Source organism: Ptychodera flava, chromosome 4, assembly GCF_041260155.1.
Source record: "Ptychodera flava strain L36383 chromosome 4, AS_Pfla_20210202, whole genome shotgun sequence".
Taxonomy (NCBI): Eukaryota; Metazoa; Hemichordata; class Enteropneusta; family Ptychoderidae; genus Ptychodera; species Ptychodera flava.
The window spans coordinates 13,825,884-13,849,218 of record NC_091931.1 but is presented as its reverse complement, the minus strand read 5'-3'; the positions used below and the strand labels follow the sequence as shown (position 1 = coordinate 13,849,218).

Sequence of the window (23,335 nt, the reverse complement as noted above, 5' to 3'; positions counted from 1 at the left end):
AGAGAACACATTGAGAAAATTACACAAAATTTGGCACTACCAGAGTCGAGGTAATTGTTTTTGAATGTTGAAATCTGGATAAAAAAAGAAGCCAGGAAATCGAGGGATTTGCATATATTTACACAATTTTAGACTCAGCTGAATCAGACATGCTAGGAGGGAAGGTGAGCAAAACAAACATGAATCTTTGGTTTGCAAATCAATGAAACTTGAACCACTCTCTTTGCTTAATGAATCTTTGCAAAAAAAAAGTTATTTTGAGCAAAATGCGCTGTGTTATGAGCGACACCACCTTAAATATTGCAGTTTCTCTCTCTCTCTCTCTCTCTCTCTCTCTCTCTCTCTCTCTCTCTCTCTCTCTCTCTCTCTCTCTCTCTCTCTCTCTCTCTTAATTTATCAATTTTTACACAGTAATCCTAAATTCTTGAATGATGTAATGGGCATTGTTAGCTATTGCAGGTATACTCGTTTAATACAACGTATGTTACTTGAAAGACACTCTAATGGAAACTATCAGTATCGCATGCATTGTAGTGAAAATAAAAAAAAAATTATGACAGAGTAATAACATCTATTGTTCATCAATGTTTACACTTGGCTATTTTTCTTTGTATTGAACAAATACACCTCTAAATCAAAGTGGAGGAAATTGTCACACATAATTCAAAAGAATCGATACAAAAGATTAAGTTAAACTACACAAGCACAAGTAACAAACAATTGAACTCAAAAACAAAATAATGTAGCTGATTATTTTACCGTGGAATGTCGAGTGCAGACTACCTTTTCAAGTTGTTCAAAGATTCTCATCAATCTACAAGAATTACAAGTACAATATAACGCTGCACAAATATTCGTGGTTGAACACTCGAATTATAATGACATTTTTCATAAATCTCATGAAAATCCAGAAATATCAATATGACTGCGGTATCATGCTATTCTCTCTATGCAAACTGAAAATGATCGAAAATGTTTACAAAGAGGTCAAACAGAAATATTGGGATGCTCTGTTATGGTTGACAACTACGTTAACACTGGACGAAGCTTTAAAGTATGACATACGATCATCCCTGATCCTGATTGTGGTCCGCGACGTAGCCAACACAGGTTAATAAGATCACAAAAATCAGTATATAGGTCACGTTCAGCAGGTGAAACGAGAACAGATACAGTCCCTTGTGGCAGTAGATAAACGGATTCGGCTCTGTGTACGAGGGCTTATAACGTGTTCCGTAGATCCACACGTTACCTGCAAAAAGCACCCCGAGACCCATTAGCAACGTGAACCGTAGGATGGTTGTATATTCGTTCAATTGAGAGGTTAAGATTGCATCCGTTGCGAGAACGTAACGTAGAGTGGCTACGCGTACGCGTAACGTTCTGCAAGACTCGGATTAAGACTTCGCCCGGGTCCCGTCGCTTGGCTTTTGTCGGTAGCATTAACTGGCTGGCCGAGTAAGGTTCACATGTCCATGTGCCATCGCGTTCACGTAATTATCTACGTAACAGTTTACCACAAATGTGAGTCTGCTGAAGTTTATACCTTCAATTTGCTCTGTTTTGATTTTTATATGCCAATGGACTTGAAGCAAAGCTAGATTAAGACTTGCCGATCGACTCACACACCTGACTCACAAAGTCGTGTTGTCTAAAAATTTTGATTTGATATTGAACACAGAAACTTGAAATACTGAAATTTTAATTTGTGTTTAAAAACCGTGCAAAGCCAAGGAGGTAAAACAAATGACAAATTGATGTTGATTTCAGTCCAGTCGCTCATGCCAGACCTCGAACCTGCGTCGGCTGCTGATCGACTCATGAAGTGCGCCACTAGTGGCGAAGCCGCGAGGTGCGAGTGACTGCAGGTTACGAGGTCTCGCTAGAACCTGCGTGCTATATATCCTGTTCAATAGAATGCTCGAAAATCGGCGAAATGAAAGAGCATATTTATTAATCATTCATGTCTGTAGGCGGAGCTTCAAAAATAACCGTTTGAACTCAATTGAGTATATTAGAAGAAATTGGAGATGGTGGACAGCCTGGAAATGAAACTGACGCAGGCTGTAACAATGACACGTTTTTCGGAAGGAAATGACATTTTCGTGAATTTGCCGACGGGATATGGCAACTCTCTCGGTTACCAGGCTGCTTTGTTGCTTACGATTGTCGATCCTCTGAAGAGCTTACTTTTTCATGTTATTGCTCTATTTCCTCCAGCCTTTTGGCCGCATTCGGCTGCTGATGAGCTGGTGATAAAAGACCTCGCTTTAAATGCTCGCCTTAGGTATTTAAAGTCGTGTTTTTTTCAGCTTGGATGTGTGAAACATGGTTGGTACATACCATGGTACATACACTGATACAGTGAAAATGCTCTGAAGTCGTCAGTGCGCTTGCGCGGTGGTCCAAAGTTATGCTGATTAGCATAGGAAAGACAGCCCACTATGACGTCATCATATTCCTGAGCAGTTGGTTCTAGCCAGACCTCTCAGTTACCCGCAGCTTCGAGGTCTGAGAGCGAGACTAATTTCTAGCCTGAATGCAGTGTGTATGCGACATTTGCCACTCGCGTGCCGTCGTCTGAGACTTTTGCTCTATTCAGCGTAACTTTGTATCCTTTTTGTTGCCTAAAATATCTCAAAATCAGACGGATATGGATAAAGGTAAGAGCAACAATACAAAACGAAAGGAATGCCAGTATTGAACATCAACTTTGAAGTCTATGGCGAAGGGAGCGTGAAAATTGCTCTCACACTCGGAACAGATGTACGTGAAAAGTGGCCACCTCACGTAGGAAACGACTGCAAAACTACAAGAGAACGTGTTACATCATCAGAATATGATAACAGCGCGCAGAAAATGACGTATCCGCTCACGTTCCTTTCCCGTATGAAATCATAACCTCTCTAGTGACTCTATTAGTAATCAGGGGAAGCGTCGGGACTGGAGAAGAAGTATTTTATAAGTTGGCTTCCTTGAACTGCTTCAGAAGCTTTACGTTCTGATAAGGGTTCTTTGACCATTTTTCAGTAACAGATCTCTCTATTCAGTGATTTTACATTTGCGGCTAAACATACCTTTACAAATTGTTTATGAAAAATTAAGGAAATTACAGGAACAACAATGACGAAAACTGTTGTACAAATTTTACACATCATTCAGATTTTAATCTTATAGAACGAAATACGCATGTAGCTAAATATTTGAGACTGGTTTCGTCAAATGTATTTACATCCACTGAAAGAGCTTTACGGAATTGATGTCATCAGTATTCGTTTACAACTGTAATATAAGACATCGTAAAGAAACCGGTGACAGGGTTTCTGACAATTTCCAACCAAATGAAATCAAATGCAGGTATTTGACCGGGTCAGGCTTTTTAGGCTTTTTAGGGGAGAGGGGCTGGAGAAATTCAGAGGGATTCGAAAATTTTGGGGTAGTAGAGGGGGGACTTGAAAATTTTGCTCAACCTGTGGGGGACTTAACATTTTTTGGTTCCCTTTTATGTTTTACATTTTCCAATTCCAAGTTTTTGTAGATAATTCAATGAAAAATGAGTACCATTTTTATGTCATCCAATTGTTGTAATGTTAGTAACAATTTAAAAAATCTAGAACCATTTTGCCATATTTCATTACTTTTATCTCGAAAAAATCTCAACGTGTGATTTGTTGTAAAAATCCAAACTTGAGCCTCGTAACAGGGCAGAAGCTGCAACTGTTGATGATTTTTTGCAATATTTCCCCTGTCTCCCTACAGCATGCTCAAACACACAATGTTCAGTTTGTCGACAAAGCCTGTATATATAGGTGATAATTTAATTAGAGTCCAGACTGACAGTTGTCAGTGATACAAAAGCATGGTACACATACACAGGCTATGTTAGCAAGCTGAATACTGGACAGTTCAACATGCTGTAGGGAGTAGGACAAGAACACAGTTGTATAAAATGAAAAAAATATTGCCAAAATTATCAAAGTTAATACAACAACTCCCTACGGGCAGTGTCACTATCAGGTATAGCCCTACTACTGCAGTGTCACTGTCACTTCATACCTAAGTAGTGACAGATATAGCTCTAACCGTAGTTAAAGAAAGAGTTTGGGTCAAATGACGCTCATGACAGTGAAACATACTTGTACACAAGATCAGGCCTGAGAGTAACACATGGAAGACAATGAGACTTTACAAGTTATCGAGAATTTTTTAATGGCGGCATATCAAATATTAAAGAGAAAACATTAGGTCAACATGTTTGATTTTCTAAATTTTCACATTCTTGTCATAAAATAATACAAAAGTAACTTTGAATAGTAAAGACTATATGTAAAAATGTGGACTAAATTTGCCATTATTACACCCAAAAGTTCAGAGATTAAAACATTTATTTGATGGAATATTTTGACCTTCCAGTATTGTCAATTTTGAGTAGCATCTAATATCTAATTCATATATGTCTTGTACATTTGAAACAAATTTTGGTAGGTCACTGTGCTCAGTTTTTTTACAATATGGTAATTAGCCAGAATTCACAATTTGCCTACTCTCTCATGATCGTCATTTTGTGTATGCTCTTTGACAGGAGCAATTGACCTGGCCAGAGTTGGATTAACTCAAGTTGGCTTAGACCGATAAATCCAAAAAGTTCACCAATGCGTTTAAAAATGAATCAATTTAAGAACTTGCCTTAGGAATATTACTTTACAAACTGCTAATAACAGGTAGTGTTGAACACCTGCGAGCGGAACGGCGCAATACGTGTTTATTTTTTCTGCGGGTAAATCCTTTACAAATATGCGGGCTTGTGATTGTTTGGGGGGACTTGAAAAAATTTGATCATATAGAGGGGGGTATTTGAAATTGTTTAGGGTAGTGAGGGGGGATCTGAAAAAAATAGATTCCAATCGCGATTCCTCCAGCCCCCCTAATCGTTATTTGTGAACGCAGCCTTATAGTTATATTTTACGGCTTTGCTATTTGTTATGATTTCTTTTTACTTCTTTCAATATATGTTTCAATGTTTTGTTCTTTATAGGGGGTGGGGACGCGCAGAACTGGGTGTAGAAGAGGTCAAGAACCCGAAAAGAGAGATCTCCCGACGATTTTCAGAATGCATATGCATTTAAAAGCAGCGCAAAGGAAACATAATTCTTCCCCTTCCGTCAGTATTTACCTGCGATAAACCAGACCACTAAGAATGCACCAATCAATCCACACCAACACTTCGCTCGGTCATAATCCTTCTTCATCCCACGCCTGCGCTTGTGACCGGTATATATCATCAGGAAGAAAGACACAATGGTGACAGTGCCACCGACGATCAGAAAAATTGGTATGTTGGGTTGAGCGGGACACTGGTCTTTATAAATGGCCCCTGCATAGGGAAAGAAATTGTATATTCTTAAAAACTAGAATAATTGTTTAACGAGCTTTCATATTCTACAGACAAACATCCACAGCTATGAAAATTGAACATCGGTTTGTCTATATTCATAGATGTTTGGCACAACGTGTGCGTGAAAGACAGGTGAGTAATCTCCGTACATGATGAAACTTCGCATTAAAGAGTTTCGTTTTAAGGGAAAGGTTTGACAGCAATGTAAAGAAGTACATTTCTAGTACGTCAGCTTTTTCCTGAACCACAATTGATTACCATTGCCACAAGTTTGAAATATCACTGCATAGAACGGGCTGTGATGATTAGTGCTGAATCTTAGGGCTTGTATCATGTAAAAATTCGTGAGATATCTGGCTTTCGGACGCTCTGAAGTAATAGGTCTGAAGTTGTGCAAGTGTCTATAATATATATATATATATATATATATATATATATATATATATATATATATATATATATATATATATATATATATATATATATATATATACATATATATATATATACGAAAATGGTTTGCTTGTCAATGCAGGCAAAGTATAGTGCTCAATGCATTTCTGCAGGGCGGTAATACTGAGAATCTAGGAACTTGTAGTTGTCACTCTACAGGCTGTTTCATGCGCTAAGCAATCATCTGATGATTGCTTAGCGCATGAAACAGCCTGTAGAGTGACAACTACAAGTTCCTAGATTCTCAGTATAATATATATATATATATATATATATATATATATATATATTATATATATATATATATATATATATATATATATATATCGAAGTATACAGATGTCCTCGAGGGAGATTACAGTGCTCAATGCAAAAAGCAGAGCGTTATAAATAAACAGATTACTTCAAGTACAAAGTAATGAAATCTATTAGATTTCATTACTTTGTACTTGAAGTAATATGTTTATATATATATATATATATATATATATATATATATATATATATATATATATATATATATATATATATATATATATATATATATATATATATATATATATATATATATATATATATATATATACATAACATTTGTGTGTGTGTGTATTGTCAAATCAAAGGCCTGGTTTACAAGGCAAAAGTATCAACGGAGGACAACACGGTGAAGCCTTACGTTGGCCTCACTATTAACATCTTCAAGGCGCGCTTCACTAACCACATGCAATCGTTCCGTAATTAGAAATTCAAAAACAGTACAGAGTTGTCAAAGTTTGTATGGAACTCAAAAATAACGTGTGTGTGTATACACACACACATACACACACACACACACACACACACACACACACCACACACACACACACACACACACATATATATATATATATATATATATATATATATATATATATATATATTATATTATAGCCAAAACATGGGACTATGTGCCCGAGGGTAGGTGACCATTTGCCCGACGTAAGGAGGGCAAATGGTCTCCTGCCCCGAGGGTACATAGTCCCTTGTTTTGGCTATAATGTTTTTATTACATGCCTCTCTTACTCAGTTTGTACGAAAAATATTTACGTTTATCGGCAAATTATAGTCAAATGCTTTATTTCATTTTAGACGAAAAACTATTAAATTCATCATCGAATGGCGCATTGATATATTTAAACTACTGTTATGCGGTTTATCAATATTTTTATGCGATATTTTCCAAAAACCGGATTTTCTGTGCAAAACATGAAATTTCAAGATTTTTACGTCCAAAAGTTTTCAAGTTGAAAATAGTTCCGGTTCACTTTCAGTCCAGTGATGACTATGCGGCCCGCGACGTCATCGGCGAGTTACCATTGAATCCTATGGAGCGCGCGACGTTCGATATACGATGCATGTAATAAATATATAAATATATATATATATATATATATATATATATATATATATATATATATATATATATATATATATATATATATATATATATATATATATATGATAAAGCTCGCACATCAAAGCATATTTGAATAACGAGGGCCTCAAGGGCACAATGTATGCGGAGTGTATGAAATGACCTACAACCAAATCTCCATTCCTTCTATAACGCCCGTTTATTATCCATCGTGGCTGGGCGTTACCAGAAACACGTCAGGTCTATAAAAGATCCGATGTATTTCTTGTAACCCACGGCCCTCGGGGTAAATATACGGCGACAGCAACCTTCATAACTAGGTAATAGGTGTTCACTGCAGCTACTCACCGATGACTATCATTGCAATCAGCACAGACAGTGATATTCCGGCAACCACAAGTGAAGCAATGCTTGCCACAACTAGAATACAAAATAATTATGTTAATGATTACATTTTAGTAAAACTGTAACACGAATATATTAATTAGAAATATAAGTTATTTTACTACATAGTCCCTTGTTTGCCAATGGGATATTTATCACATGCCTCCCTTTCAGAAGTTTTACTCCAAATTTTTTGGTTTATAAACTTGATTTCCATGTTATGCGACAATCTGTTTAAAGAGAATACGATTTCCATAATCGAATGGCGTATTGATATATTTTAATAACTGTTATGCCGGTTATTAGCTTTTTACACATTATGTTTTAACAACAGTATTTCCTATTTAAAACAAATAATTTGGTTATTTTTAAATCTCTAAGCTGCCAAGTTGAAAATAGTTCAAGTTCATTTCAGTCAAATGATGAACATGCGGCCCGTGACGTCGTCAAAAATTTACCATTGAATCCTGTGGAGCGCGCGACGTTCAATGTACGAGGCATGTAATAACGGTCTTATCATATACCTTATGGAATGATAAATATGTAGTTAAAATAATCTTCAGCACAATTTTGGAGATAACAATGCGAACTTCATCAAAAGTACATTTACATTTGTGACAATTTTTCGGAAAAGCGATGACCGCATACCATCGGGTCTTGAAGTACTGATGTCATATGTTTACTAATCTGTATACCGTGTTCCGGCATGGCATTTCTACCGCTTGCTGTGCCGCTCACGAAAATAGGGTTGGATAGGGGCCGCCATTTTTAAGTCAGAATCGTAACTTCGTATTAATGAGCACAGTCACCTGACAAGATAATGTGATCAGCATATCTGTATAGTAGCCATCTTGGAAATTAGACGTCGAAACATCGAACGTTATTTGCTCGGCGTCACTTTAAAGTCTCCGATTCTGTACTTCTATGATAGTATTCGGTCACTGTGGTGAAATGATGATTATCGTCCACTGGTTTTTCTCAGACTTGACAGGCTATCATTCCTTTCGCATGTATGGCGGTGACTTAAAAAAGTAATTTCATTCAATACAGGATGCTTAGTTCCGGAAACCACGGCTCAATTTGGAAACGAAATTTAAATTCGAAGGTAGATTCATGTTGAAAATAAAATGCATTCACTGCGCTCGAAGTATTGACCATTGACAGCCATGCTTACAATTGCTCATACCTGACCCTCTTTTGTGAGCAGCGCAGCCAGCGGTAGAAAAATGGGGCAGGGGACTTGGCTATTAATATATTTACTTGTAGAACACGCAAAGCAACGAACGTGCCCGAAAAAGAGAGGTGTAATAAGCACAACGGCGTGATGTCAATTATATATTATTTACACTAAACAGGAAACGAGATCACGTCATCAGACAAAAGTTCTATTGAAACAAATAGTTTGCCTTTAGGTAAAGCTTATATATGACCGTTTCGCGATGAAATCACCTTGCACTTGAACTTGAGCGACATCATGCTGACGGTTAGGCTGATGCAGCATCGCGTGGTCACACTCGATTTGATTCTTTCATATTTCAAACAAATATAGGCAACATGTATCAATAACGCGCTTTGTATACTCCGGATTGCACTAGAATTTAGAAATACGATTAGTTATCATATTCATGGCTTCACTGATGTGATTACAATCAATAAGAAGAAGTACAAAAACTGCAAGGATCGATGTGAGGGCGCTTTTCACATATGTTTTTTTTCAACAGGCAACTGAATCTAGATACTATGAAAACCAATAAGGGACAATTTTGGCTTTTATAAGATGATAATGGTTAACAACCTCAAAATATCTTGCCAAACAGAATAACATAAAAAGCCTGTCGCACCTAAAAAGGATATTTAAAAATACATGAGTCTGGTACAACATTCAAAGTCGGTGTACTATTTACCTGATCCAGAAATTTTATCTTTTAGTGAAGTTGCTAAGTCCCCACTTTCCAAGTGATTTAATACGCCATCTAAAATAAAACCGGTGCTCGCCCACGCGCGCGGAGGGGGGAAGAGAGAGAGAGAGAGAGAGAGAGAGAGAGAGAGAGAGAGAGAGAGAGAGAGAGAGAGAGAGAGAGAGAGAGAGAGAGAGAGAGAGAGAGAGAGAGAGAGAGAACAGACACATGGAAGGTAGTGGCAAGAGAAGGTAAAAATGACATTAGGACTTTTTGCATGCCATAAAATAAATGTAACATTAATGTGATTCCAATAGTTTTGAAACAAGCCATACACGATCACAGTTTCTGACGTTTGCTTACTCTCAGTGAAAGAAAGAGCGCAAATCATTCACCACTTTATTCACCACTTTAAACAACATGTTCTTTGTCAGCCGATATTTAAACGAACATATTAAAACTTTTTTGCAAAATTTGCTCATTCTGTCCACTCTATAGCTGGTACAAGCTGAGTACACCTATACTAAATCTAACATTGAGTGCAGAATGAGTGCATGACTGGTAATCGAAGGGAGAATTCCTTGACATGAATGAAAGAACCATACCTGCATCAGGTTTGTCGCCTGGGGGCGCTGCAGAAGGTAGTATCTGTCATGAGAAAATACATCAATTATGTCAAAATACAAGTTCTTACAAAATTCATTCCTCTGTGTATCTGACTATTGTATTATTTGCATTAAACGTTATTTATTACCATGGCTGTGCATGTCGGTTGATTGGAATCGAACTTAAACATAGATGGCGTTGTAAGGACGAACTCAAGGTATGTTTACTGGGAAAAGGAAATACTATTTTACGGGGAAATGTTGCATGTTACTCGTCAATTATAATATTCCCTGAAAATTAAAAAAGTTAATACCTTTTTCATGACATGTTCTTAACATAAAATGAAAATGAAATTAAAAAAGTAACTACTGCAATGAATGAAAAATTTGTAAGTAATTTTGTGAAGCAAGTCCTTTGACTTGTAAACTGATGAATGAAGAGTTTTCCCGAAAAAGTGAAAGTTGTTGTAAATAGAGTTAAAAACAATTTTTCAGTCCTCTTGATCACAAACCAGATATACAGTGAAATTCAGGATTATTAGACTAAGTGTGGTTTGATTTTAGGAAGTCCAATGACGTTCACGGTACATCGGCTGCATTCTTGAACATTCGATTATTATATGGGTTAAAAGTACACGTAACTGGAGCTGTGGCCCAGTAGATGAGCCTCAACGTTATGCTTTGAGTAAACCATCGACAGATCAAGTAAACACACCACTCGCAAGGAGAGTTCGTTAAAAATAATGATATCACTGCCATAATTAGGTTGCGTTCTTTCGTTTCGTGCAGGGTAAAGGGCATTCACGTTTATCTTTCATGGACATGACGATAATAAAACCGTTGTAACAACAGTCCTGGACGGGGAGAGTTGACATTGAAGAAAAGTAGGCAATAATGCCGTTTGTGATCATGTTAACGGCAGTAATATCATGTAAAACATAAATTACACAGGAATGGCGTCTTTCCGTCTTTGTTCAAAAGAGGTAATGTCTGTCCAGTTTGTAAATCTGGCCCTGGTAATGAAACCTGTAATTACCGGCCAATTCTCTCTCCTCCCAATTTTTCATCAAGTTTCTGAAGAAGCTGTCTTTCCACACATTCATAATCACGTGCATAATGCACTGGCCGACAATCAGCACAGATTTGTTAGGGGGCGCTACACTGTTACCAATCTTGTTTCCTGTACGCAGACTATTTATCCAGAGTTATCAATGATCTTGGCCAAGTTGATTCTATATGTCTTGATTTTAGCAAAGCCTTTGACTCAGTCAACCATAGGCTTGTACTGCATAAACTCTCACACTGGCATTCATAATAACATTTTGAACTGGCTCTACTCATACCTTAGTCATAGAGTGCAGCGTGTGACCCTTAACGGACACCCCTCCTTCTGGATAAAGTTACTTCTGTGGCACGTACCTCAAGAGTCTCAGTTAAGTGCGCTTTTATTGGTTCTCTATGTTAATGATATCAGTTCTCCAGTTCCAAGTTTCATGTCATTGTATTTAGATGACTCAAAATATCTCAGATTGCATTTCTCTTCAACAAGACCTAACCAACACTGAGAGATTGTGCATGGCATGGAAACCTAAACTGAACTTTAAAACATCTATGGTTATATACTTTACAAACAAGAAAACTCCGATTCTGTATGATTAGCATTAATGGAGACATTTTATGCAGAGTAACATCAGGTCAAGACCCAGAAGTTCTTCTCACCCAAAATCTGAACTACTCTGCACATATTAGTGCGGTTACTGTAAAAGCTTCGTAACTCACGTAATTTTAGCAATGTTAACACTCTTTAAACCCTGTACATAACGCTAGTCAGGAGCCAGTTTGAGTTTACTTTACTCCCGTTGTTGGTCTTTAAAACCGATTTCGTCTGATAAGATTCATACTTTTATTATCATTATTGTCATTAGGGGAAAGAAGTCTTTATGCGGAAGGTTCTTTGGACACAAATATGTATAAATTGCTAGTTTACTTTCTGATATAAAAATAGTCTACATATTGTTCATGCGCACCATAGAAGTAGCGTTCGTGATCATCACGATTTGTGTGTTTGTGTTACAAAGTCAAAGGGCGAAAGTTGAAGAACAAAAAGCCACACAAGATTCGTCAAAAATAATGACATCATTGCCCGAAGCGGTTAATGTACATTTGTATTGTGCATAAGAACGGATAACCACACTAAAGTTTGAGATAATTTTTTGGTGTCGACAGTGAAGAGAGACATGTTATAAAACCGTGCTATGGTCTTTAACGACAGAATGTCAAATTCTGAGCACTGTTATATTCCAGCTCTGAAATATATGGTGATAAGTCATTGTCAACATGAAATGCATAAATTACTGTGTGATAATAGTTTGCATTATGGGTATATGGTGGTGGCTCGGGGAAGAATGCTTAACATGAACTTTGTTCAAACTACTGTAAAAAAAGTTTTACTGAGGAACTATACATAAATTCTAACTTCCCGATTTCATTGCTTTGTGAAAAAAAACCCGAAATAAAAAAAGACGTCAGTAACTTTAAACATGATACTGGTGTTCTCTTTCTTACACGTGCTGTACTCTTCATTATATTATGCTTGGCTGGAATCCGGCAATCTGATTGGCTGGAGCCGGGGTTTATATTCTGAACAAGAAGACCTGCGCGCCGCGTAACATTTTTGAGCTCGCGCAAATTTCGAACGCCAACTTGAGAGCTCAACGCGCCATAATATCGAACAAATCTATGGCTTCAGATTTATTTTGATTGTTCAATTTTAGTCTAGTGCAGCTTGACGAACCAACATATGAAGAGTTTCTGTAAGCAGCGGAGGCTATGTAACAACAACATAATTTTTTAAAGTTTTATGAGCTTTCTTTGGAGTAAAATTCGTCAAGTTCGATGTCTAATCGCGATATCGATGCGTTGCGTAACCGTATTTTATGAATTCAACTGTGCAGGCGCGCGTTCTGAAACGTTCTTTTTTCGAGTTTGTATGAGGCTGGGCGCTCCGAGATCCTGAACTCTCGTTCCAACTTCGGCCCTAAATAACGAAATTGTCCACTTGTTTTTAACTTTAGCATATTATAATCAGTGTTCGAAATTCGTGGAAAATATCAACCAGTCAACAGGACTGGTAACTTTAAAAAGTTGCCTGTCCTGCCAAAAACTTCCCAGTCCTGATATTATGCCTTGCAATTAAAAGTAATCAAGTACACCTAAGAGTTACCTATACTGTAATAGGCTATTACCTTGTCTGTGAACAAATGAAGATGGGATGGAATCATCTTTCTCTTTAAATAACCTTTATTTGTAAACGAACATAAATTGCAAGGTACATATACTGCACAATACGTGAGTACTTTACTTTGTATTCACAATGCGTACTGTCAGTTTCCATGTATAACAGAATACAATCATATATTTAAAGTCATGAGTCTGGGAGAAAACAGGTACAAAATGTACACAGTTATGCATGAGCATGAGCGTTTCTGAATAGTTTACACAGCTTATCAAATGTTGCAGTGTTCATCGACTGCAGTGTCCTTTACGCTACTGAGTCACCTGGAGCAGCATTTTTGCATATTTTTTGCATATATTGCCATAGGGGATTCGATCTCCTATGATGACGATGATGATGATTAAACATTTAAAAATGAAGAAAAATAAAAATATAGTTGGACTCAGTAAAGTTGTTGTTGTTGTTGTTGTTATTGTTGTTGTTGTAGTTGATAGTATTTGCAGAAAAGGACAAATTATGTGCTGCAAAATTCAATACAGCCTCACTGTACACATGGAGGTAAGCTACCTCCATGCTATACACATGCGCTCCAAATTCAATACAGCTGTACTGAATTTGGAGCGCATGTGTATATAGTATAAAGGCTGTATTGAATTTTGCACAAATTGCAGTGCATGTGTATAGTTTGGCTGTATTGAATTTGCAGCGCATACTTTGTTCTTTTCTGCAAATACTATCAACAACAAAAATAACAACGACAACAAATTTACTGAGTCCAAATATATTTTTATTTTTCTTCATTTTCAAATATTTAATCATCATCATCATCGTCATCATCGGAGATCGAATCCCCTATGATATTGCATGGCATATTTATGACCCTCTGAAGTTTCATGTGTTTTCAGAGTTTTGTGTCTGAGATCTGTAGAGCCTCTCACGAATGAACCATTCGAGTATTTTTTGTACTTGCCAGCATGTTGTTGTTTTTAGGCAATGGGCGTGTACACAGTTCTGCATAATTTGCAGTGCAACTTCTGCTCGCGGGCACTATCGTCGGTAACTAACCAATCTTTTAATTCAATATTCCATGCCTGAACAGTTGTTCTCTTATGTTTAGTGGCATCATACTCCCTGTTTGCCCGTAAGGTTTCCTCCAGTGTTCTTCGTTTAGCCGAGAGAGTTTGTAGGTCGAGAATTGCGGAGCATAATTCTTCAAAACCCACCACCGCACAATTCCGTGTTATTGTTGATTGACTCAGTACTTTGAAACTCATGCAAAATCTACTATGATTGGTTGATTATCAAGGTCATGCGTCACTCTGTCGAATCGGCGTGTTCCTTACTTGCAATACATGAATGAGGAGGGGCCAAAAGATACCGCTGGTGGCGCTATCCAGGACGGCCAGTGTCACATCACGGTCTAAGAAGTATGATCGCCAAAGGTTAATTGTCGACCCCACGCTGAATTCTGCCTGTCCGACGGACTGGTAACTTTTTTATTTTACCAGTCCGGTGGAAAAATAGCCAGTCTCGGACTGCCGGACAGGCGTTATTTCGAACACTGTTATAATGAGGTTATAAACGGTGCGTTCGGGTATTTCGTTACGGATATAAGACCTCTGGGGTGAAAATAAGCATATTTGGGTGAAATAATCACCTCGCTTCGCTCGGTGATTATTTCCCGCCAAATATGCTAATTTTCACCCCAGAGGTCTTATATCCGCAACCAAATACCCTTGCTTGCCGTTTATAACCTCTAAATATTACGCTGACGTATCCCTTCTCGGACCGTAAAAACGAAAGTAAAGTTTGCACAACATAATATACGAGACTATTTACTTACGGAGTGCAAAGTATGCTTGAGTCTATCAAGGACCAGGATGGGGTGCATTATTACTAAAATTATTTTACAGTTTTGGCATTACAGGGAAGTCGCAGATGTAGGAAACACACACACACATCCTTGCAGGACGGTCTATATTTTAATCGAGTAGCTTCGACTCACTGACATGATGTCATATCTTGGTTATTGTAACTCTGCCTTATTGCTTTATTACATAAATGGGTTTAGAAGTTGAAAAATGGTCTAAAATTTATTGTATTTATGAATGTCCACGTCGCATTGAATATGATAGAAAGGTCCCTGGTTTTAGCATAGTGGATAAAAAGGCAATGATCCACTGTTTTAATGAAAAAGCTTTCATTTCGAGATTTTCTTACCAACACGACTGTGAGTAGAAACAATGAGCGCGAGTCATGCGTAAACAATACCGAGGCAAGTGGGCACCATTTTATCATATCAAAATAAAATGAAAAACGATTAGCTACTCACTTTTTGACTTTCCTCGTCCGCCATTGCTGTCCCTCTATCGTCTCATCACCTTAGGAACAGTGACGTCAGTGACTACATTCATATCAGCAAGTGCCAACATATTTGAATGACCTAAAAGAGTCAGGTCATTTTAGTTGTACCTTTGTTTCGTAGAATTTTGTACCTGTGTACTCAACGGCGACACAATGGTGCACAAAGCCATAAACAGAAAGCGTAGGGTTCGAGATATTCCCATTTCTTTTATTTGTGTTTACCTGTTCCAACATTGTAAATCTGCATGGTCACATTACAGCAAAGACAATTGTCGGCACCATAATGATAGTTTTACAACAAGTATTTAGGTCAGCAGCCCCTTTTTAAAAGGCTTTGGCTACTCCATTGTTAGCCCTTTATTTACCCAGTCACTGTGCTTTTATTTTTGGGAGGTATTCAAGCTTCAGTTAGTTTGGAAAAAGTTAAAATCGAAAGCGACATCAACAATTAGGATAGTGTCATGAGATGTTCCTTCTTGCCCTCTAGTTACTCACCGTCGAATAAATTGCTAGTTTAGTCTGATTTTACACAGATTGTGCCAATATATAATGATCCTAATAGCCGGGGAAGTTTGTTTGCTTGCCACAGATATCCCCGAACTTTCACCCGGTGCATTTACAATAGCGGAGAAATTGAGAATTCAGTTAGAGTGAAAACAGTCTGAATCGAAAGCGACATCAAAACTGAGGATGCTGTCATGACATTTTTCTTGACGGCAAAAATATTGTGTTTTCTGGAAAAGCCAAGACTAATATATATATACGTTTTCTTTCAAATAAGCGATGAATATTGTGCATCATTTATCAGAATTAACTTTTGTAATGAATGTGCTTTTGTTAACTTTCAGGTCACATTCATTCGATTTGAGAAACACTCCTTTGGTTTTACGGAGTCGCGACCAAAACCTCTAACTCAGCACTATGGTATAGTAGCGCTTTTTATTACATTTCAAGGCCGCCAATCATGTGCCTTTTCTGTGACGCAACTCTACGCTTACTTGTCGGTAGTGTGAGTACAATCGACAAATTGAGATCCAAAGTACTCTGGTAGACTTACTTTTTTCAGCACAACTGAAATGTTTTCTTACGTTCAGATGTAATGTATCAAACCAACCCACTTCTTCTGATCAATGACGTAATTTGATAAAGTTGATTGCCATCACGCTGTCTGGAAATTTTTCACATGCATTGTAACAGAAAGTGTATTTCCTCACATCATAAAGTGCTAATATCAACTTTCAAAAGAGTTGGTGACCTGCCTACCTACTAAGCACAACTATTTCAGGCCTTCTCTTGTTCTGTTTGCTGACAGCCAACCAAGAACGAAAGTAAATTGATCACCGTGCAACACGTTGTAATTCAATACGAAATTTGGTACCTTGTGGTTCATCAGCTTTTCACGATAGATACACAGCAGACAGCGTTAGTGTGAAATGCAAAAAATTAGGTATGTGTACAGCCGTTCTCTTGACTTTCGAACAGTAATCGCCAACAAGTACATGTAATTACCAATAATACCCTTCGTTGGTGTGCGATATGGCTTTTATTGCGCAATGGTTGCCCTCAACGGTTTGGTAAGGCAAGCCCCAGCCAAAAGTACTGAGAAACCGCGTTAAAACTCAATTGAGGGCAGCAGCGCGCCATGCATCGGAGACAACGAGGGGCTACCAGTGCTAATATGTGAACAGCAATTACACTGTCTGGGCTTCTGAATCCAGCGAGAAAAATGAAAAGATACATTGCTTAATTGTATACTCACTTAAATCATCATCAGTAGGTCAAGCGGTAATTATTAACGCTGTACAGTTTTAAGCGAGAGTCGTCGGAACTGTTGTCAAAGATAGTAGGAGACCAAATCACCATGTGATAGTAGGAGACCAAATCACCATGTGAACATTGTATTGAAGGTACATGTATGATCGATTGATGAACATCAAAATAATTAAAACCATAAAATTCAATATTGCAGATCTATAGATATCGCGCATGAAATACATTGTTTGTAAACAACAACGTTGCGAAGGCGTAGTTCCGACGACCCCTTTGGCTTTCTTGGTCACAGTACTTCAAAAAGGAAAGAATCCAAACAAAGAGTAAACGCAACAAACTGATTTCTTCATGGTAGAACATTGTTCAAAAGCAAGGAAGAGTCCGACATAACGAAATTGAACATCCCAAAGCCGTCCAGTACAGACTCATCTCAGAACACTTCACATTCAGCTTGACACTGTGCAATTTGAGGTTTTGTCCCTAGCGTTCAAACGAAAACTTCGGAAACACTTTGATGCTTGAATACCATACGGTGTCAGTATATGGAGCAAATCAATAGCCCATTCATGTGCCACCGTGTGCTTATCAAACTACTGGCCTAAATCCCTAAACAAACGACAATAATGAAATAGTTTTATGCAAACATAAAATAGTCATCCGTGAGTCAAACGAAATTGTTATTTGTAATTTTGGACTGTTTACGTCACAGTACTCTCCACACGAAGAAAATTCAAACCAAGAGCAAACTTAACGTACTGATTCCCTAATGGTAGACATTGTAGCCCACCTAAAACCTCTTACACGAGGTTTTTTCTACACATTGTGGGCAAGATGGGATGGTAGTTGTTTATGGTCGACCATTTTTTAGACATCTTTCAAGTAGTCGAACAATATCAGCAACTGCTTCTTTTTAAACAATATTGGTGAAAAAAAGGTCAAAAGATAGCGATAATGTCCCTTTAATGAAGCATCATGGGCCGATGGCTAGAGCAGTGGACACACGATTTCATGATGGTGAGTTCGAGCCCCGGCGTGACTGTGGTGTTGTGTCCTTGAGCAAGGCACTTTATTCCTCATTGCTTCTCCCCATCCAGGAGTGATGGGTACCTGGTAGGACAGTGGTTGTAATGTGTTTGCGTTTAGCTCTGCTGCGCTGATTGGCCGCACATATGAGCTGTTTGTTTGTTCCCCAGGGAGTGGAGTGGTAGCAAGTTAGGCCCATTGACCATGGGTAACAATAATTGTAAAGCGCCCTAAGCACAACTTGTGGATATAACCCATTATTATTATTTTTTATTTTTTATTTTATTTATTCAGATCCAACAGGCGAAAGGCCCACTTATAGGTCTGACAATAAGAGCAAGGATAAAAGTCTGATACAAACATACACGTGTACGAACCTATTACACACAAACATTATCTGTACGAAAGGCAGACCTAGTAGTAAAAATGTCAACAGTATTTTATTTACCTACTAAATCGTTATAAGCGGACATGGATCTTGGGAAAAAGGAATACTTCCTAACGTTTAGCCGAGATCTCGCGGGTTTTAAAGACTCAGAGTGACGAAGTGTCGTCATTGGAAAGTTGTAATTAACCTGTTCTACAAGATAGGGTGAGTCGACCTCGGAATGAACGCACTTGTGTAAAAAAGTTAAGATCAGCGGCCTTGCGACGAGAGAATAGCAGGGGGAGGTAAAAATATTTACATGTCTGTTCATATTGTTCTGATACATAGGGAATGTTTTGTTTAAAACAGAGAAATTTAATAAATTTCAACTGAACAGTTTCAAGTCTTTCGACGAGATATTTTTGGTTCGGAGACCAAACAGTGGAAGCATATTCAAGATATGATCGAACTAAGGAAATGTACAAAGTCCGCAAAGCCTGTATATTGGTGAAAGATTTACAGGTGCGCTTAAGAAAACCTAGCATTTTGTAATATTTACTGATAATGGAGTTAATATGAGTTTTAAAGTTTAAATCGGATGTCAGGGTTATACCTAATTCTTTAACTGAAGACACCCGTTGTAGCATAGAGCCGTTCAGTGAATAATCAGCGACTATTTTGTTTCTTTTGTTGGTGAATGATATAATACAGCATTTAGAAACATTAAGATTCAGTTTCCATTTTGCACACCAATTCGAAATATTGTTCAAATCTTGCTGAAGAAATATACAGTCATCAGCTGAGTCAAGACATTTGAACAATTTTGTATCGTCTGCATAAATAGACAAGGTTGAATGAGGAATAACAGTAGACACATCGTTTACATAAAGAATAAAAAGAAGAGGGCCAATTAAAGAGCGCTGGGGAACACCAGAAAGAACTGGCTTCCAGGAAGACTGTTACCGATCTACCTGAGAGATAGGATTTCAGCCACATTACTCAAAGGCGTTTATTTATTACGTGCTGCCATAGGGTATAAGCATAATCTATATTAACTTTGGTGGGCTATACTGTGACGACAAAACACTCGAAATAAGATATTCGACTAGGCATGCGTGTAAACATCCTCTGCGTTACATGTTATAAACCCAATAAAAAGATATCGGCTGAACCATTTAATATTCTTTGGATTTTGGAGATGCAAATTAATTGTGCTGTTAAATTAACTTTCGAACTCTAGGCATTATTATTTTTGATGAATTTTGCTGCATTCATCATTAGAGTCAACGTTCAATTGTCGATCACTCACCATTTAGCAGAGATTGAAAGAATACAGGCAGTATAAATTACTTGTTATAATATTACTTGTTTAAGTACAAGCTCTTTGAAACCTTAGTTCCATGAACATTAGGTTAACATATACAATATTAGGTCAAAATGGTCAAATGGAAATATACCACTATTTCTCTGTTAGGGTCACGATGGCTTTTCATATCCCTATCACTTGTATTCCAAGAAGATTGCAATATTTACTACAAGGAAGTATTTTACCCATAATAGGAAAGCGGAAAAAAACCCCGTGTTCTTGTTATCATATTATCACAAAATAATCAATGCCGCTGTGATTATTTGGTCACCAGATTAATACCTTACTCGGCCTAGATCACAAACAAATGATTGAGATCGATATTATGAAATGAGAAAGCTATCTTTAATGAAGTACTCAAAATAGTTATGAAAAACTAGCCATCACAAATATCCAACCAAGATGGCGCCTGTCAAGCCCCGTTTTCACATATTGAATTTTGCATTTTGAATTTTGAAAAACTCGCTCGGCCATCCCATCTATGGCAACGTTTGCACAATTATTATCGGTGACTTGAGTCTTCATGTCCATCGTTATTGCAAAGAATGTCGCTTACGATTCATTATGAACAGAAATGGTGTGTACTGAGTGGAAATGTCCACAGGGGAAAATAACATTACGCTCGCGTGGACAATATCACATAAGTTTTTATGCAATATCACCTTATTCATCAAAATCATTTTGCGAGAGCAATTCATAACACTGGTACAAACAGTTGATATCTTAAGGGACTGGTCAGTTTCTTCGGCCGGGGGGGGCGGTTGATTCATGGGGGGGGGGGGTTCACCCTGTTTTTGACTTTGGTAATGGGGGGGGGGTCACCATGTTTTTGAAATGCCCAATAGGGGCGGGGGGGGGGGGTCTGTGTGTTTTTGAATTTCGACATGCAAAAAATGCATTGTGCCAGCCACAAATTTCATCATTCAGTTGCATTTTTCGGCGCGGGCGCGTAACTTTAATAATAATAAGATATATTTTTCAGAGCCCCGTCTTAGTGCAAAACTTTAATATATCAGACATATATATATATCTGAGATACCTGTATGTTTAAAATTTTTCGGCGCGCCCAAAGGGCGCGTTTCTTTACATTATCAAACAATATTTTTCAGCATGCCCTTCAGCTGCATGACTTTCAGATATCAGATATGTATATATCAGAGATATCTGGATGTTTAATATTTTTCGGCGCGCCTGAAGGGCGCCGTAAATTAATATATCAGAGATATATGTTAGGTATATCTTGATGTCTGTAATCATTATGAAATCTGCAGTTCATATGATAAGCATGACAAGTTCCTGATACTTTTCTGTTTCCTCAATTAGAATTCAGTATTAGAAAGCAACATGCACTCATATTTCACGATCACATTTCTCTTAAACATTCTGGACATCTGCTTATGCATAAAAAGAGTGGAGTACATTCACAGCTCCTTCAAAATACTGTATTCAAACTTTTAAGTTCCTATCTTACAACTGACATGACAACAATAACCGGGAGGCACATTGTATGACATTTTGTGTGTATGTATATATATAATATATATATATATATATATATATATATATATATAATATATGTGTAGGGGTGGGGTCACCCTGTTTTCGAAAGTTGGAATGAGGGTCCACACATATATATATATATATATATGTACACTGAGTTATGTAATTTATATTCCAACATTTTGTTTTACCTTTGTCGTGTGCAGGGGTGGGGTCACCCTGTTTTCGAAAGTTGGAATGGGGGTCACCCCGTTTTCGAAAGTTGGAATGGGGGGGGGGGTCAGCCATTTTTTACGTCAGCAAAAAATAATCCACGGCCCCCCCCGGCCGAAGAAACTGACCAGTCCCTAAGGTAGTATGCTTCTCGAAAGTGGAATAATTAGGCTTTTTGCTCAAACGTCCGTCAATGAAAAATTTAAACATTCTCTACCCAAAACCAAAAATAAGAATCAGATGTCGCCGTGGAAAGTTTGGTTCTGGAAAACAACTTACCGAACATTTACAGATATTTGCAAGTCAGAATGGTCAGAGAGAGAGAGAGAGAGAGAGAGAGAGAGAGAGAGAGAGAGAGAGAGAGAGAGAGAGAGAGAGAGAGAGAGAGAGAGAGAGAGAGAGAGCAATGGAGGGTGTCTTATAATTAGCTTGGACAGAGGACATGGTATATTGGTTTCCTGGTAAGGAGCGGGTGGCGAGGAACTAGTCTAAGGGTATGCAGGACTTTTTTCGAATCGGAGTGAGACGACAGTATGCAAGCAGCTCACTGGCTGTTACTTCCTCTCCAAAATGTTGGTTGTTCAAATTACTTGCAATTGTATATTGCTATTTGCTTTGAAATTCACCCTGAACTTCTGTTACGAAACAGTGTGCCGTCTTCCGCAACTGCTGTATTGAAATGAGGTCTATATAGGCATTGCTGTCGGAGTCAGTGTGTACATGATTACAATAATTATGAATAAAATATGAGATAGGTGATATTATACCCGGAATGTCACGGAATTATTGCCGTGATGACATGAACTAACTAGCCCTAACCCTAAAATATGTATGTTGGTCTGCATTCGCTTGGTTTTGTGACGGATGAAGCAATGTGGGAACCGGAAATTGGGGTCAGCTGACCAAATTGTCGGAGCCCCGACAATTTGGTCAGCTGACCCTAATGCCTGCCCCAACCCACTGTGCTTCACCTGATACAAAAATTAAGCAGTCGGAAATCATGAAAGTTGACTCCCTGATGTACTTTTGAATGGGTTACGCAAAAGGGCGTACCCGGACCTGGACCTGCCGAAACCCCGGATATCCAGGAAGAGGCTAATGGAAACTTATAAAAATGATCCCCTCGACACTTTAGCTTTAGTGCATTTCAATTAGGGGAAATGTTGGTGTAGATCCCCTTCCAGTCCCTGCAATGCCAATTACCATTGACTCCAAGAAACCTCGCTTATGTATAGATATGCGCTTCTTTTTAGATTTGTGGACTCAAGCAGTACCATTTCAATTGGATCTCCTGATTAAAGTTACTAGATATCTCAGAGAGGGTGACCTACGATGATTATGTCACAAC

The 23,335-nt window shown here is 37.9% G+C and overlaps 1 protein-coding gene across 1 annotated transcript; it reads right to left on the bottom strand.

The window, feature by feature from the left end:
• Positions 1-227: 227 nt before the first annotated feature.
• Positions 228-15,782, bottom strand: LOC139130950 (transmembrane protein 272-like). The gene is made up of 6 exons (XM_070696804.1): positions 15,717-15,782; positions 10,150-10,192; positions 9,551-9,619; positions 7,611-7,682; positions 5,174-5,374; positions 228-1,252 (listed from the first exon to the last, which is right to left on the bottom strand). Exons 1-6 carry the CDS (start codon positions 15,738-15,740, stop codon positions 1,068-1,070), a joined length of 594 nt encoding a protein of 197 aa, XP_070552905.1. The 5' UTR covers positions 15,741-15,782; the 3' UTR covers positions 228-1,067.
• Positions 15,783-23,335: the final 7,553 nt, after the last annotated feature.